Consider the following 19,211-nt stretch of genomic DNA (forward strand, 5'->3'; position numbering starts at 1 on the left):
CATATGCCTGTGCATACTGGTGGTGGTTAAGCTAGTAGTGGTGGAACCCCTGCTGATCCTGGTTTGGCACAGGTTACATACCACAGTCCGTCGGTCATCCGGTGTTTCTTTAAAGAACCTCCAGACTTCTGAAAATCTAGCCCTCGCCACGGGAGCTTGACTACGGGAAACATTTGGCGTTGATGCACCAGCTCTGGCCCTACCTCTCCGTCTGGCCCCACCACTGCCTCTTCCAACCTGTTCTGGTATAGGACTCGCCTCCGTCTCAGAAGCACTGTGGTCACCCGGCCTATCAACCCAGCTTGGGTCTGTCACCTCATCATCCTCCGATCCCTCAGTCTGCTCCCCCCTCAGACTTCCTGCCCTGGCAACAACTCCACCACTGTCGGACAACCTAGTCTCCTCATCATCAGACACCTCTTTACACACTTCTTCCACTACGTCAATAATGTCATCATCACCCACAGACTGCGACCGGTGGAAAACCTGGGCATCGAAAATAGCTCAGCAGCAACCGGACAAGTGGTTTTTGACTGTTGGAAGGGTCCAGAAAACAGTTCCTCAGAGTATGCCGGTTCAAATGCCAAATTTTGCTGGGAGGGGGCATACTGGGGGGAAGGAGGCTGAGGTGGAGGAGCTGGAGGAGTGCTGATTTCGGTGACATGGGTGGACTGCGTGGAAGACTGGCTGGTGGACAAATGGCTAGAAGTATTGTCCGCATTCCACAACATCACCTCTTCGCACTGTTCTGGCCTCAACAGTGCTCTACCACGAGTCCCAGTAACTTGAGACATGATGAACCTAGGGAGTGTAGCTCTGCGGCGTTCCCCTGCTCCCTCATCAGCAGGTGGAGTCTCACCCCGCCCAGGACCACGGCCTCTGACTCTTGCAGTAGTTGGACGCCCACGTCCACGCCCTCTACCCCTAGCCCTCGGGTTTTGTGCTGTGCCTGATGACTTTGAGTTATAAAAGTAAATAAACGTAAAAAAAAAAAAAAAAATCAGCAGACTGTGCCTTATTCAAATCAAACCCCTAATAAATTGTCCCACTTCGGTGTTTGAGGTGGATATGTGTGTCACTAAGAGCTAAACACAACGGTCGCAAGTCTCCCTGCAAATTACTCACAATCTGGTACTAGCTGCACTACTAGTGGCAGCAAGCCCAGCCACAAGCAAACCAAAAAAAAGTAAATATATAACGTTATTGTAGCCCTAAGAAGGGCTGTTGGGTTCTTGTAGAATCACTCCTGCCTAACACTATTCTAATAGAACACCCTAACGCTTTCCCTGACCAGCAGCAGCTCTCTCCCTAGCGGCATCCAGACACAGAATGATCCGAGCAGCGCGGGCAGGGGCTAGTCTATTCCAGGGTCTCCTGATCAGGCCAGCCAACCACTGCTATCGACGTGTAAGGGTACCACGTCATGCTGGGTTGAGTGCAGAGTCTCCTGGCTTTTGATTGGCTCTGTTTCTGGCCGCCAAAAATCACAACGGCGGGAGATGCCATTTTCTCAAGCTGGCGAAATACTCGTCCGAGCAGTTTCGAGTACGCTAATGCTCGAACGAGCATCAAGCTCGGACGAGTATGTTCGCTCATCTCTACTAGCAACATTTTTTGATAATGGGCTTATTCTCAGTTTTGGTCTGTGATTTTAGTTGCCTGATTTGGCTGGGGGCTAAGATGTTTTTCAGGGTGGCGGCTTTCCTAAACGTGACTTTTGGATTTCTTGGGATAATATTTTGTAGGACCTTATCTCCTCTCAATATGGGCCAATGTTTTCCTAATATATCTTGTATTCTTTTTTGCTCATCATTGTATTGTGTAATAAAATTTTGTGCATCGGTGATACCCCTTCAGATGCTCTCAGAGGTTTATCTTTAGGGATCAGACAGTCCTTTTGGGACATTGCTTTGCTCCTCTAGTATGCCGTTTTTAAAATGTGGGAAGGGTAGCCCTTTTCTTTAAAGCATTTTTTGCGGTAAATGTGGAATTGTCTGTACAGTTTTTGTGTACTCTCCTGTAGTGGCTGAATGGGACATTATCTTTCCATTTCTGGAAGTGTGAGCTCTTATAGGCCAAATAACTATTTGTATCTACATCTTTGACTTGAGTAGATGTTATGATTTTACCTCCTCGTATTTGTAATTTCAGGTCCAGGTATGTGAAATTGCATCGTCAAGGAGATGCCCTATAGGTTGTTGTTGATCAGATCTAAAAAGGCTAATACATTTTCGGCTGTGCCTGTCTAGATGTAGATGAGATCATCTATGTATCGGCGATACGTGTGTATGAATTTTCTATATGGGATGGTCAGATAGAATGAAATTGGATTTGAAAACGCCCATAAATAAATTGGCTTATGAGGGTGCCATACGGATGCCCATAGCTGTACTAAGTTGTTGGATGTATAGGGAAGTGCCGTAAGAGAAGATATTATTTTCAACTACTATTTTAAGTAATGAACAGATTTTTGAATGGATCTGACAGGGATGGATCCTGGGATAGATAGTGTTGGATACAACTGATTCCCCTGTTGTGATCAATATTAGAGTACAGCGCGCTCACGTCCATTGTTAGGAAAGTAAAGTGTTCAGGTAAATTGATGGAGGAGAGGTCCCTTATGAGTCTTTCAAATAGCTTGTGAGCTTTGTTACATAGCTTTGGTCTATATAGGTCTATGAAGTGGTGTCACAGGTGCACCTGCGACCATTCTCCCGGGTCGCAGGCACACCCATGCCCCTCTGTGCTGCCCCGGACCCCTGCCAAGTCACTCACCTCGCGGCGATCCAGCGCCAACACCATCCGTGTGGTGCATGCTGCCCCACCTCCTAGGGCATGCTCACGCTCTTTCAGTAAATTTAAAGGCCTAGCACTCTGTTAATTAGCGCTGCCCATTTTCAGCAAAATTATTCAAGCCTGCCTCTTTCTGCACTCCCTGCCAGATCTATGTACCTACGCCTTAGAGAAAGCTCCCCAGTGATATTCCTGCGTTCCTGTGTCTCCTGCATTCCGGTGTCTTCTAAGTTCCGGTGTGTTCCCATGTATCCTGTGTGTTCCCGCCCCTGTGTGTTCCTGCATTCCTGTGTCCCGTGTTCCCGTCCCCATCTGCCTGGACATCCCATTGGTGAACCAGGATTGGACCTGACCTTACATCTCTGCCGCCTGCCCTGACCCTGTGCCTGAACTGACCCTGTACTGCCACCACGGGTTAGTCGCACCTGAGGAATGACCTGGTGGTACCCTGCCGCAGCAAGTCCATCCCGCTTTGTGGCGGGCTCTGGTGAAAACCAGGTGCCACTTAGACTCCGGTCCCAGGTGTCGGCTAGTACCACCTCCCGCAGTGGTCCAGAGGGTCCACTGATCCCGAATACTAACAAGTGGGATATGTTGTTGGTCAAGGAGCCTATCCATATATGATAAATGGAATATATGGAATATGGAAGTGTGGGGTAAGGGATAAATAGAAACTTCCTTTCTTCCTTGGAGATTGTTTTCTGTTTTACTGCCATGTCTAGTAAACTCTTAATTCTGTTTGTAGGTTTGAGGTGGGGTTGGTTTGGATTTTCTTGTAGTAAATTGGATCTGAGAGGACATTTAGAGCCTCTTTGTCGTAATACTCGAAGGTTATGATAACTAAACCTCCTCCTTTATCTGCTGGTCTGAACTGTAGCTCTTGATTTTCCTTGAGAGATTTGAACGCTCTATGTTCCGATGCCGTTATGTTCTTATTTTTTGACTGGATGCTTCTACGGACAACAATTTGTTGGACGCACCACACAGACACTACAAAAACGCATCAATGGCCACAAACGCAACATGAAAAACGGATACCCCTCACATGGTCTATCAAAACATTTCCTTATCAGACACCAAAAAAATTAAAAACTCATCAAGATCACATCCATCGACCATATCCCTGAGAACTCACACAATAGATATGAAACATTATGCAAGAGGAAGGGTCTACTGGATTTTCAGGTTAAATACATTGAAACCATATGGATTACATGAAGTCTCAGAAACTATCACACACTGACAAATAAAGAGAGAGGAAAAAAAACTGTTCCTGGTCTTAAGGTGCCAAAAGTTTAGATAAAGAATGCAGCAACTGACAGCAGGCCCCCCAATACCAGACACCCCTCAGCATCAGATACAGGTAAATACCAATGACTCATTTGTTCAATCTCTAGCCAATACAGCAATGTCATTTTAATTACTTATATATGTACCTGTTGTTTGTTATTTACTACTAGACTAAGGATATACTTTTTTATGAATCAATTTTACTTCATAAATTCATTATCTATATATCAGTTCTACATTACTGAAAACCCTAGGGTAAAAGATCTTATGTATACTGCTCACTTTGTAAATATATATGTTTTTACCATTTCTGTATATACATTTTATATAAGCATATTTAATGCTAGCTTTTAATGAAATTCATATCATGTATAAATGTGTGAAAATGTATTTATTATATAATGGTCCTTTTTCGAGATGGTCATGATTTATAAATCACCCCACTTGTGTAAGTAATGTGTTAAAAAGTGTGGTTGGATATATCTGTTACTGTTCTTATAATGGCACCAGGAAAACTTCATAGATTAGCTATAATAGCCACAATCTACGATTATCCCCATAGCCCAGGACCAACTTATCTTCCACCCCCATACACGGGGAGCCTCCTTGTTTTCATGATATCTTCCCATATATTTTATTATTTTATTATTTTTTTTAGACCTGATGAGGCACCTAAAAAGGTGCAAAACGCGTTGTCTTGTTTTTACTTGTCTTCTGGAAATAAACGGATCCTGCTTTGAGCAAAAAGTGCCAGCGCCGTTCGTAAACTTCCATTTTTTTCCCAATAGCGGTGCACCACTATACATTTGGCTCAACATACCGATATGACTTGATATGATTTCTACAAACAAATACATATTCAGTATATCAGGAAATATATAAACATCAGAAGTGTACCTTACTTTTCAACAAGCATTACATAACTAGTACTAATAGACTCTGGTTATAATTCTGGCCACAATTTATATCATATATATTTTACATGTTGTAGTATAGTATTCCCCTCATAGTATAGTCTCTATTTCACATGTTTAGTTCTACTTGACCTGTTGTGTGGAAACAATATGCTCTCGCTTAGTCCGTACTTATTTGTTTTGCTAGGGGATTTTTTAGACACATGTTTATTTGAATAGGACATCAGATACAGTAATTAAAAATCAACTTAGCTGGCAGAAAGGAAGCCCAACAGTAGACTAAAATAAAACTACAGATGCTAACCTATCCCCGCTCTCCGGCTGCATTCCCGAAGGCAATCCTGGCTTGTCAAGCTTAAGAAGACAAACGCATCAACCCTGGAGAAGAGGTCGATATTAGAGCATTTCTAGTTTAATTTTAGTTTATTTTAGAGGCAGATTACATTTAACTGTTTAACAACCCGGCCCTTTTTCGTTTTTGCATTTCCATTTTCACTCCCCACCTTCAAAAATTTAAAACTTGTTTCTATTTCTCCACATAATGAGATGTGTGAGGGCTTGTTTTCTGCGTAACAAATTGAAACTCATAGTGACAGTACTTAATGGTCCATGCCTTGTAGTGGGAAGTGGGAAAAATGTCAAATGCAGTGAAATTGGGGAAAAATTGCATCTGCACCATTTTCTTGTGTACTTGGATTATACAGATTTCACTGTGCAACCCAAATGACATGTCTGCTTTGGGTTGGAGCGATCACAGGGATACAAAATTTATATAGGTTTTATAATGCTTTTTTTACATCTAAAAAACTTAAAGCCTTCTGTACAAAAAATAAATTCTGCATTTTCTGGTGCTGATAACTTTTTCATACTTCAGTGTACACAAGTATGTGTGGTGTCATTTTTTGATGACATTTTCAATGCTACCATTTTGGGAACTGTACAGCCTTTTTGATCACTTTCTATTTATTAAAAATGGCAAAATAATGTCATTTTTGACTTTGGGAATTATTTTCTGTTCTAGGGAAAGGGGGGTGATTTGAATTTTTTGGGGTTTTTGTTAGCATTTGTCAGACCCCTAGGGTACTTTAACCACTTGCACATTGTAGCAAATGATCAGCTCCCATACAGCCACAGGTCTTACAAAGACCCGAGGCTGTCAAAGCAACAGATGGTCACTCCCTGATGATGTCACAGGGAGCAATGCTGAAAGCCAAGATGGCTGGCACTCATGCCTGGAGATAGGAAGGATAAGTAATTGTTGTTTGTAGTTCAAGGAATACAGCAAAAAATAAAGAAACCTCACAGATTAGAGACATAACAGTCTTTAGATACCTAAATTTGAGCAATATCTTAACGTCCAAGTAAAAAAAATTTTCAGCGACTAGTATCTGTGCAGATATAAACAAACAAACATATACAGTAATTCTATGCAAATAGATAAATATTCTGTCTTTCATTTTAGTAACATCTTGTGGACCTCCTCCTGTTGTGCCAAATTCCATAATTAATGGACCAACTAAGGAGATTTATGAATCTGGTGAAAAAGTTACTTACCTGTGTAATTCTGGTCACTCACTGGTAGGATCTGAAGAAGCGTTATGTAAGAACACAATATGGATCAATCTACCAGTATGCGGAAGTAAGTCCTGTTCTAATACAAACTTCTTTATGATTTCATTTTATTTTCCAGAAGCATATGTGTTTAGGTTTTGTTTTTCTTTCAAGTGTATGAGTTCAGTCATGTTTTCAGCAGGAGATACACAGATTCCTGCGATTATCCTATATGGTAGATTGTACTCAATGCCACATAAAATTTGTCTAAACCCTTTAGGAAAAAAATTGTTTCTAATGCAGAGATATTGGGGCAGATTTACTTAACCGGTCCAGTCGCGATCTAGCGGCGCGTCTCAGAGGAGGATTCGGGTGCTGTCGGGATTCACTAAGGTAGTGCGCCCAATCTCCACCAGGTGTCACTGCTGCGCTGAAGTCTGATGGAGTTCATGATCCTATTCCTGGTGCAGGTAAGTGTGTGTCGATCGACACATTTTATTTTTAAAAATACGGCATTTTTTCCGAATCCGGCAGGTTTTCCGACGGCCACGCCCCCGATTTCCGTTGCGTGTATGCCGGCGCCGATGCACCACAATCCGATCACGTGCGCCAAAAACCCGGGGCAATTCGGCACAAATTGGTCATTTTCGGGAAACCCAACGAAAAAACGCAATTTGGGCCCTTAGTAAATGACCCCCATAGCCTCCATTTGACCCCTTATGAGTCCTGTGCAACTTTGTGTAAGGTTGGTGCTTGCATTGGACACAGGCCCATATATCCAGTGGATTTATTCAGACACTCGCACTGTTGCATAAAAAACACAGCATGCTGTGCTTTTGTGAAGTAATGAGCATTAAAAATGCTTTATTCAAGTATTTGGGGACACTTCAATAACTTATCCATTGCTATAGGAAATATAGACCGCATTCATCAGTTTTTTAGGCTTATTAAGAATGTGTTTAATTTTCAAAAAAGTGCTGAAAAATTCCCATGAATTACTGCAGTTATCAACCAACTGGCTAAAAATCATATGCAGTTACATAGTGCTCTCGTAAACATGCCAGACAACTATTTTCTTTGAGTTGATATGCAAAGTCAACTTCGAAATGCAATTCAAAGACTGGGGAGACCTTTGCCCGATGGCATATACTGTGGGTACAGAAAGTATTCAGACCTTTTAAAATGTTTCACTCTTTGTATTATTGCAGCCAATTGGTAAGATCAAAAAAGTTTTTTCTTTGCTCATCAATGTACACTCTTCATCCCATTGCAACAGAAAAAAAAACAGAAATGTAGATATTTCACATGGTCATAAGTATTCAGCCCCTTTGCTCAGGATTGAGTAAAAGAACATTTTGAGCTAGTACTGTACAGCCATGAGTCTTCTTGGGAATAATGAAAGAAGTTTTTCACACCTGGACTTGGGGATCCTCTGCCAGCCCTTGTAGATCATTTCCAGTTCCCTCAGGTTGGATGGTGAACGTTGGTGGAAGCCATTTACTCTAAGTCCCTCCAGAGATGCTTGAGTTTAGGTCAGGGCTCTGGTTGGGCCAGTCAAGAAAGTTCAAAGAGTTGTTTTGAAGCCACTGCTTTGTTATCTTAGCTGTGTCTTGTAGTGAACAGTCTGAGGACCAAAACTCTCTGGAAGAGGTTTTCATCCAGGATATCTTTGTACTCGGCCGTATTCATCTGTCCTTCAATTGCAAATAGTTGTCATGTCAATACATACTGCTTAGAATTCTACTTAAAAAGTTCAACCTTAGTCTGATCAGACCAGAGAATCTTTTTCTTAAACACAGTTGGACTCCAATGAAGGAGTAGAATCAGTCAAGAAGGGTCAGAAGGAAATTGATAGCATGTGAGTTAGATGTGAGTGTCACAGAAAAGTGTCTGAATACTTATAACTATGAGATATTCCAGTTTTTCTTGTTTACTAAATTAGCAACAATATCTACATTTTTCTGTGAACAAGAAGTTGCAGAGTGTACATTAATGTGGTAAAAATAAATTTTTTGATCTTACTAATTGGCTGTAATGAAACAAAAAGTGAAAAATGTAAAAAGGGGTCTGAATACTTTCAGTACCCCATTTATATTGAACCACATTTGTTTACATGCAAATCACAAATTTAATTTTAATGCTAGCACTATTGTTCTTTAAATTCTGCAGACAGCTTTGTCTGCATTATTTGAGCGGTGAACACCCGTGATCGGTTCCATCAAGGTTATTAGTAGTGGGTATAGATAATGAGGAAAAAGTGAATTAGTCTTACCGGTAATTCCATTTCCTTTAGTCCACCATGACGGCCCCACCTGGAGGATGACCCCTTGACCTCTGTGGGGACAGGAAGCAGAGAAGGTTAAAAGCCCCACCCCTGCATCCACACTCCAGTGTCTTCCAATAACCACACCGGCTTGGATGCAACCAGATTTATTGCCTGTTACTTTACAAACAATATCAAGTAAACAATAAGCAAAATAATAGGGAGGGAAAATATATGGGCCGTCATGGTGGACTAAAGGAAATGGAATTACCGGTAAGACTAATTCACTTTTCCCCTTACGTCCTCCAAGACGGCCCCACCTGGAGATATACCGGATGAACATATTTTTAGGGAGGGACTACAGCTTGTAATATCTTTCTCCCGAAGGAGAGGTCAGATTGGCTAGGAATGTCCAGTCTATAAGGTTTAGCAAAGGTCAGAGGTGAGGACCAGGTGGCTGCTTTGCATATTTGATCAATCGAAGCTCCTCTCTTTTCAGCCCAGGATGCCGCCATTGCTCTGGTTGAATGCGCTGTCACTGATTCTGGGGATGATCTATCAATAGCCTCATAAGCTTCTTTAATCACGGTCTTTAGCCATCTGGCTATAGAGGTCTTAGAGGCTTTCCTGCCCTTGTTCTATCCTTGAAATTGGAGAAGGATGTTAAAGTCCTTACGCCAGCTTTTGGTGGTTTTAATGTACCTTAGAACTGTTCTTCTTACATCCAGAGAGTGCCACAGGACCTCCTTAGGAGATTTTGGGTTCTGGCAGAAAGAGGGCAAGACCACCTCTTGGTTGCGGTGGAAGGCTGTGCAGACCTTTGGAATAAAGTTTGGGTCTAAGGTTAGTGTGATCCTGTCATCAGTAATCAGATAATAAGGTTCCATAATAGATAGCTAGCCGTAGTGATTGCTATTAGAAAAGCTGTTTTGAGTGTTAAGTTTCTAATAGATATGGAATCAAGAGGTTCAAACTGAGGACCTGTCAGAAAGTTAAGAACTAAAGACAAGTCCCAAGGAGCTACAGACATCTTAATTGGTGGTCTCATTCTGTTAGTAGCTTTCACAAACCTTTTTATCCATCTATGCTCTGCTAATGAGGAGTCGTAGAAGACACTTAAGGCTGCCACTTGCACTTTAAGGGTACTGGTTTTTAATCCCTTGTCGAATCCAGCCTGCAAGAAATCCAGGATCTGTAAAAGATTTGGAGAGGATAGGTCAGGGGGCATAGATCCACAGGAGGACACAAATTTCTTCCATATTTTTAGATATATGACTGAAGTGACTGGTTTCCTGCTAGCCTGTAAGGTAGATATTACCTTTTCTGATAACCCTTTAGTTCTTGAGTCTCCTTTCAGGATCCATGCTGAGAGACTGAGACCCTGAGGGCTTGGATGGACCAGTGGACCCTGGAATAAAAGGTCTCTTCGGTCGGATAGTAGAATGGGTTCTGCCAGAGCCATCTTTTTCAAAAGAGGAATCCAGCTCTTTTTGGGCCAGAAGGGGACAATCCGGATCGTTCTGGCTCTGTCCCTCTGAATTTTCTGTATAACTCTTGCTATGGCTGGCAGAGGAGGAAATGTGTAGGATAGGTGTGCATCCCACCTGTGACTGAACGCATCCATCTGGGACAGTGCCTCTGTATGAGTCAGAGAGTAAAAATACTTCGCTTTTGAGTTCTCTCTGGTGGCAAAGAGGTCCACTACTGGCACACCCCACATTTGGGTCAGATGGCAGAACACTTCTTGATTCAGGCACCACTCGTTCTGATCTACCTTCCTTCTGCTCAGAAAGTCCGCAATCAGATTGTCTTTGCCCTTTAGATGGACTGCGGATAAAGAAGCTATATTCATTTCTGCCCAAAAGAAGATTTCTGCCGAGAGGTCCATAAGATCTGAGGATCTTGTTCCTCCTTGATGTTGGAGATAGGCCACTGCTGTGGAATTGTCTGATAGGATCTTCACATGAAGGCCCTTTAGTAAATGACTTACCGCCTTCATGCCCTCCAAGACTGCTCTTAATTCTCGATAATTCGAGGACATCTTCTGAAGGTAAGGAGGCCAATTCCCCTGAAAGTAGGCGCCTGCCACATTTTCTCCACAGCCGTTCTTGCTTGCGTCGGTCTGAACTACAGTAAGTGGCCAAGGATGCCATGGAATTCCCTTCTCTAGGTGAGCTGGGTTGATCCACCAAGATAGAGCTGTTCTGACTGCTGGGGCTATGCTGATGGAATAATCTAAATGCAGATGGTCTCTGTCCCAAGCCTGGAGGATCCAGCCTTGTACTACTCTTGTATGATTTTGTGCCCACTGGACACACTGGATACATGCTGTGAGCTGTCCCAGAAGTCTCATGGCCTCTCTTATTGAGCATCTTTGTTTCCTCAGAAATTCTTTTATCTGAAGCATGAGGCATTCTTTCTTTTCCTCTGGAAGAAAGGATCTCTGATTGATGGAGTCCAGGAGTATCCCCAGGAAAACAATGCTCGTGCTGGATTCAGAGAGGACGTCTCCCAATTTGTAATCCAGCCCAGTCTCTGCAATGTCTGGATTGTCAAATTCCTGTGAAGGATCAGCTCCTCTCGTGTCTTTGCTATAATAATTAAATCATCCAAATAAGGAACTACTAGGACCTGCTGGGTTCTCAAGAATGCAATCATTTCTATAATTATCTTGGAAAAGATTCTCGGGGCAGATGATATTCCGAATGGAAGGGCCTTGTACTGAAAGCAGAGATGTTCCCCTTCCGGTGAGAGAATTGCAAACCTCAGGAATTTCTGTGAAGACTGATAAATCGGCACATGGTAGTACGCATTTTTTAGGTCGATCGAGCACATCGGTACTGAAGATGTAGGTTTAGCTGTCTGAGGTTGCAAATCATCCTGTATGTCCCGTTGGGCTTCTGAATAAGAAAAAGAGGAGAGAAGTGGCCATTCCCCCATCTTTCTTTGGGAACCGGGGAAATTACGTCCAGCAGAAGGAGTTTTTGAACTTCCTGAAATATTAATACTGAAGTCTCCTGGGAGGGCAGCTTGGTTAGGTTGAATTTGCATGGAGGAAGGGAGGCGGGTTCTAATTTGTATCCTCTTCTTATTATGTCCAGGATCCATGGGTTTGATGTTATGCTGGACCACTGAGCATAAAACCGAAGAAGCCTTCCTCCTACCCTGGCGTCATTGTTTCCTGAAGGGTGCAGTATTACTTGAGCTGAGAAGGAAGCCTCTACCTCTTCCACCTTTTGGATAACTCCAGCGGCCCTGCTTTCCTTTTCCTCTATAGGAACTTCTCCGAACTTTATAATCCTGAAAGGGCTGTTTTTTGGGTACATTTTTGATATCCGGAAAACCCTTCTTCTTATCCGCCGCCTTTTCCAGGATAGAATCCAGTTCAGGTCCAAATACAAATTCGCCTTCAAAGGGGATGCTGCATAACTTAGATTTTGATCTTACATCACCTCCCCATTGTCTTAACCATAGGGAACGTCTAGCGGCTACTGATAAGGCGCTTTCTTTAGCCGAAAATCTCACTGATTCCCCTGAAGCGTCAGCAATGAAGGCAGTTGCTGATTTTAGGGTAGGTAGTGTGTCCAGGAGAAGTTCTCTAGGGGTTCCACTTTTAATGTGATTTTCTAGTTCAGACAACCAGAAGTACATGGTTCGTGCTATAGATGTTGTAGCTACGTTTGCTTTTAAATTCAGCATGGAGGCTGCCCGCTTTTCTATCCATTGGATCCTTTAGTTGAATAGAATCCTCAAAGGGTAAGTCCGTGCACTTTGTTAATTTAGTAACTTGGATATCCACTTTGGGTGAAGTATTCCAGAATCTTGTTTCACCTTCATCAAACCGAAGACGGTTTCTGAACTCCTTAGAAACTGACACCTTCCTTTCTGGCTCTCTCCATTCCTCTTGAATTAGTTGCTTAAGGGTGTTATTAATAGGAAACACTCTTCTTTTAGGAGCTCTGAGAATATCAAACAATTCGTCTTGGATAGACTTAGATTCCTCTACCTCCTCAATTTTTAAAGTATCACGAATAGTCTTTAATAATTGATCCAAAAAAGGTATCTGGACTCCATTTTAGATGAGGAGCTAGAGGTAGGAGGATCCAATTCTAACGAATCTCTAAGGGATGACTCCCCATCTGAGTCAGGTTCAGATTCAGAATCGCACATCAAAGGTCTCTTAGGTGGCGGACCCTGGGAGTGGAGAGAAGCTAGAGAGGTGGCAACTGATGTCTGTACTTCCCCTTTAATAAAGGAACGTATTTCATCCATAAATCCTGATCTCTCTTCTTTCAAGAGATTATCCAGACAGTCTTTACACACAGGTTTCTTATAGGCTGGAATGAGCTTTGCATAGCACATATTACATTTACGAGAAGAGGACTTTTTCTTCTCAGATTCTTTAGGGAGCTCCTTGCTCCTAACTCTCTCCTTCTCTTTAGGCACCTACCAAGAGAAGGAGAGATTGTTTTATATAAGGGGATATAGTATATATATATAAATAAATAGAGCCCCTACCCCTAATACACATGGGCACTTACAGTAGCCGTGGATAAGGGGTCTGACATAGAAGTCTCCATGGAAAGGATGTCACAGGGAAAGACAAAAACCTCCATAAGACCTACACATATAACACATTTAAATATCAAGGCTTACCCCGCTGAATTATCAATATGCCCAAATACCTTGCACTGCAGGTTGGGGATCGACTCCTTAGTCCGGCTCCTTGAGCAAGCGATCGCTGCTTAGTAGACCTCAGATGCAGAGTGACTACCTGCGGTCTGTTTTTGAACTTACCGCCCTCAGCGGAGTAGAGGCGCTTCACTTCCGGTGCGACCGGAAGTCGTCACCACGTGGAGCACGTGACCAGCGGGGAGCGTCATTTCCGGTGCGACTCCTGTCCACACCTCCGGGGCACGTGACCGGAGTCACGATCGTGCTGCCCAGCTTCCGGGTACACTGGAACTCATCGGAGTCGGGGGTAGAGCCGGAGCAACAGTCCCTTCAGGCACCAGGGAAGAAGCGCAATGCGCCGAAGCGAGGTCCAGGACTGGTAGGGTAAGGGTAGATACCCGCGCCTGTACGGTGGTCCCCCCCCACAGCCCCCCCCCCGGAGGAGGAACGTGAGGAGAGACCTCTCTCTGCTCCCTGCCCTGTGTGGGGGCAGGAAGACACTGAAGTGTGGATGCAGGGGTGGGGCTTTTAACCTTCTCTGCTTCCTGTCCCCACAGAGGTCAAGGGGTCATCCTCCAGGTGGGGCCATCATGGGGGACGTAAGGGAAAACTGCACTCTTCATACAGTTGAAAACAAAAGTTTACATACACTATATAAAAAGAAACTGCAAATTTTTCCCATATTTATCTGAAATAAACCTTTTCTGCTTTAGGTGATTTAGGATTACTAAAATTATTTATATTTGCCAAATTCCATAATAAGGAGTGATAATTCTTAAGACATTTTTTTTACTCTTAGCAAAGTCAAAAGTTTACATGCATTTCATGAATATTCTGTATATTTCCTTTAGGCCTCATGCACACGAACACAAAGTGATATAGTTTTGGATTATGTTATCGAAGAAATACAGGAATTTGGAAGGGGATCAAATAAATTGGGGAAAGTCAGTTCTAATGCCATTAGCAGACTTAGATATAGGGAATAATTGGGGTATAAAAGTTTTGGAGAAAGTAGAGAAGTTTTGAAGGTTACTCCTTTATGGGAGAATGTGAATTATCCAGAAATAACAAAATTGAGTCTTTTAAGGCATATGAAAAATAAATGGTAAATAAACTAAAGGATGTGTTAGCAGATGGTTAAATTAGACCATGGAAATGATGAAGGTAAAAATATGGTTTATCGGACAAATTTAAATTTGGATATATACAGCTCTTACACATTATTCGTGCTACTGAAGATAATATTAAGCTCCTTACAGGTAAACTGTATGTAAATTGTATGTGATCTGTTAATAAGAGGAAAATAAAAAAGAATTTTAACATACCTATGTAAGATAATCATACAAGAATTTGGGGAAAAAAATAGTTTTAGAAGTGAAGAGTTATGGAGAAATGGAGTCTCTTTAGAGGATGCTAACTGCTATCTAACCCATAGATGGATGGGCAAGGAGGTGCCATCAATATCGGATTGGAGAAAGTTATTAAAAAGAGATCATTTTGAAAAGCTTTCCAGAAAGTAAATAATGGTGGTTGATAAGGTTTGGACAACTTTATGAATTAAATGTGATCCCTTCTGCATATGAGCTCGCTAGGCAGGATGGGAAGGTGGGATTGGACATGTAGGGTTAAATGTATATGTATTGTCAGCACTTGTCCAGCAACCGCGCAACCACAACCAGGCTTGGCGCTACCTGTCAGACTAGGTAAATGGTGTCGAACTCACCCTGCGACGTCCCGGTGGGCTAAGGCCCTGCCTAAAGCAGACAAACCGCCCTGACAAGGGCGAACCCACTATCAAGAACCTAACTGACGGTCCCTGAGGGACCCTACAAGATGAAAGGAAGACTTACTTCGTCTGGCAGCTGCTGGATGATGGAGGTGGACAGGTAACCGGAATACAAGAATAGACCAGTGTTCACACTGGTGCACAGAATACAAACACAGAACTGAGACCGGGACAAAACAACACATATTTAGAGGTCTTCAGGCAGATTATACACAGGTCAGGTCAAGATCAAGATCAAGCAGATTATAAGGCCGATCCCGGGCACGCCCCCAGTACACTGGGGAACTGTCCATCAGGCTAGTAACCCTTGCTGGGCAGGACAAAAATGCAAGGAGCAGGGTGTGGCTCAGTTAATCCAAACACAAGCATTAAGCCACAGTTCCCACACACAAATAAATGCCATCTATTCCGCTGTGGATAGTGCAATGTTTAGGCACGGATGTTACATGTATTTAGTAATATTATTTTTGGATTATATTTTCTAAGAAATAATTGTTAAATATTTAAGTGTGCTTTCTGTAACAAGTCCATGTGATTCTAGCTCTGCATGCTGTCATTCAATCGGAAGCTTTAATGTTTACTTACTGTGAATAAAGAAAATCGTCCAGGGTCAAGGGATGTCACATGGGGCACAGCTCATTACATCACACAGATCTGATTTCTCTCTGTTATTCTAATGGATTAATAAAGAAAGTATATTGGAAAACTGGAAAACAAAAGAATGTTTAGCTCACCAGTTTCTTGTATAGTCCACCCATAATGCTGGTTCTAATGCTCCTCCAATGGTGCAGGAAGAAGCACTTCAGAATAAGACTCCCATTAGAATTCTTTTAAAAACATCACTGGTGAGTAGCCATAATATTGTCTATTAGTTTAGAGAGGACCCCAAATTTTTGTCATAGGATGTGTTTCAAATAGATTGAAACCTTTTTAGAACAAAACCACCAATTCTATCTAAGAAGTGCATGCCTAGTGATCCCATACCACACAGGGAAACGCTATTCAGGTAATACAGATAAAAGCATCCCGAATTTTAGGAAAAAACTGTGCATACAGTCAGCATATCCAATTAATTTATACAAAGTAACATAATGACCATGTGTAATGTACATACATCACATCAAGGCTATGATTTCCCCCTGAGATTGATCTTACTTTTACTATAGCTAACCAGTAATGATCCTTTGCTGCCATATACTGCCCAAAACCAATGTTTACAGCTATATATAACATCATTCCTGCCATGAGGATTGTGCTTTCTGTTTATGTTATGTCTGACGTCAATGTAACTTTCCTGCAGAATCCCAGGTTTTTGATTAGTTGGAAGGCTTACAATATTCCAGAACTGTCTTGACAGAGCAAGTCTATAAAATCAGGCACTGTCTGGGACTCTGGGTTGGTCGCACTCTTGAGATTCCTCCAGAGAGATGCAGCCAATCCCCTGTCTTGTGTGTGCCTGCAGGAAGGATAGTTTACAGTCTGTTATCTGCTGATCTTCTAGACTATGTGCCATTTAAGAAACTAAGTTATTTTAAGATTTCAGTTGTCCAATGTGATCCCTGGCCTGCCACTCAGGCCATGGACCTTCTCATCTGCCGGGGGATCCATTACTACACACAGAAGAGGATCCCTTCTCCACATAATGGCCTCCCCCTCTTTATGCACCGCCATCATGTCCCTGACAGGTGCAGACAAGGCCTCTTCCTGTGGACCAAGCCACTGTGACTACATATGAGAGGATTGCTTTAAATTCAAGTTCAAGTGATTTGTCCAATTTTTTAACAAAAGACTTCAGGTTGGATTTTAAGACAAACATTAATCCCATTGATGTTAATAGGATCCCAGATTTTACTAGGGCTAGTAAGAGCTGGAGGGCTTAAAATGGTAGAAATTAGAGGGATAAAAATATTTAAAATAGTAATTAAACATAAAAAATATACAAAGAAATTAAAAAATAATAATAATATAATTAAAGTAAAATTATGTCACAGCGCTCTGGGTACTCAGTTCAGTCATTCTCATAGCGATAAAAGAGCCATTGGGGAATACTACACACCCTTCCTCTCACTGTGGTTTCAGACGCTCTTGGGGTTCAGACCCAGTTTGTAATTCTCATCACGGTAAAAGAAGCCATGGGAAAACTGAATTGAAACTTTAATGGAACTTTTAATTCAAGAATTTCAAATTCCGTTTCAATGTGGAATTTAACATATTTTTTTATTTGAAATTCCTTCGGTATTCATCTTAATGAATGTTAGGATGCTCAGTTGTAGAGAGGCAGATCCCCCTATTGGTAATTACCCCACCGGTGGTGTTGAACACTTGCTCTGACAGTACACTTGCCACAGGGCAGGACAGCACCTGAAATACATGGCGAGAGCTTGCTCTCTATGTGTCTAATTTTCTCGAAAATGAACAGGGAGGACCCATTATTCAGTACTAGAAGATGTGTGGACAGATAATCCACCATGCAAGTCACATTCTGCTTCCTGTGCCCCATCCGATGGTGCCGCACATTGCAGAGAAGTGAACATGGCAATCCATATTTTGGCCATGTTCACTTTGTTAGTGTTCCTGCTGCATGGGTAACTTTCTACTTCTTCTTGAGCCGCCACTGAGCTCTCGTTTTAGTCTCATGCTCTAGTATTGGAATAAAGGATTCTATCCTGTCATTCTATATAGTAACTCACATGACACAAGTTGCCGAAAGATAGGGACAAGCTGTTCTCTTCTGAACCCTACTGACCTGTAAAGTTCTGCAGTACTTCAGGTGTGTCCTACGACGTTCTGCGGCAGTTCTGGTGCGTCTAATAAGGTTCTGCAGCAGCTCAGGTGTGTATAATAAGATTCTGCAGTAGTTCAGGTGTGTGTAATGAGGTTCTACAGCAGCTTGTGTGTTTGTTATGAGGTTCTGCAGCAGTTCCAGTGTGTCTAATGAGATTCTGAAGGAGTTCTGGTGTGTCTTATGAGGTTCTGCAATAGCTCAAGCAGCATGAGTTTTGGCGATGCAAAACACTTGTGCTTGTTCCCACTCTCAAGCATTTGGGGTGTGTTCACACATTAAAACCACCTCAATACTGACTATAATGCAGTTTGAAGGTCAAAGTCAAACACAGCGCTAGAGTTACAACTAGCGTTACTGCCAAATCTGCCAAAAAAACAGTGGAGGCTTAATCACACATCCACAGCCAGAATACATAGACCAGTTCAGCCATCAAACAGAAAATGTCCATGTAAAATAAAAAGAATAAATGTGACTGATTCTCAGCATGGACAAAATCAGCAACATTTGTATCCATGTGGCCCTGCACACATAGCACAATGCATTTCATTGTACATGTATAGACATATGCATTGTAACTAGAGATGAGCGAGCACTAAAATGCTCGGGTACTCGTTATTCGAGACGAACTTTTCCCGATGCTCGAAAACTCGTCTCGAATAACGAGCCCCATTGAAGTCAATGGGAGACTCGAGCATTTTTCAAGGGGACCAAGGCTCTGCACAGGGAAGCTTGGCCAAACACCTGGGAACCTCAGAAAAGGATGGAAACACCACGGAAATGGACAGGAAACAGCAGGGGCAGCATGCATGGATGCCTCTGAGGCTGCTTAATTGCACCATTATGCAAAAATTATGGGCAACAGCATGGCCATGACAGAGTAACCGAATGAGGCTAGATAGCATCTAAAACATGCAATAATTGACCCTAACACTATAGGGGACGGCATGCAGAGGCAGCGGCAGCAGTGGCAGGCTAGAGAGTCTCATGGCGACATACCCTAAATGGACTCAGGTTTCACCAAAGGAGGTGAAATGATTTCCTATGTGAACAAAAGGTTAACGGTATATTTAGTCGATAACACAGCATGGTGGCGACATAGTGAAAAATGAGCCTGACACAGCTCTTTTGATAAGGGGACGACATGTGGAGGCAGCC

At 42.5% G+C, this 19,211-nt stretch overlaps 1 protein-coding gene across 4 annotated transcripts in view; it reads left to right on the forward strand.

Moving 5' to 3' along the window:
• The window catches only part of LOC140105137 (complement factor H-related protein 5-like), a 307,689-nt gene that overhangs the window by 262,612 nt on the left and 25,866 nt on the right, over positions 1-19,211 (forward strand). For all 4 annotated transcript variants that reach the window (XM_072129066.1, XM_072129065.1, XM_072129064.1 and 1 more), the window contains one exon: positions 6,460-6,636. In XM_072129066.1, coding sequence (XP_071985167.1) covers positions 6,460-6,636 — 177 coding nt within the window. The remainder of the gene's footprint in view (positions 1-6,459; positions 6,637-19,211) is intronic.

Source organism: Engystomops pustulosus, chromosome 10 (genome assembly GCF_040894005.1).
Source record: "Engystomops pustulosus chromosome 10, aEngPut4.maternal, whole genome shotgun sequence".
Classification (NCBI taxonomy): domain Eukaryota; kingdom Metazoa; phylum Chordata; class Amphibia; order Anura; family Leptodactylidae; genus Engystomops; species Engystomops pustulosus.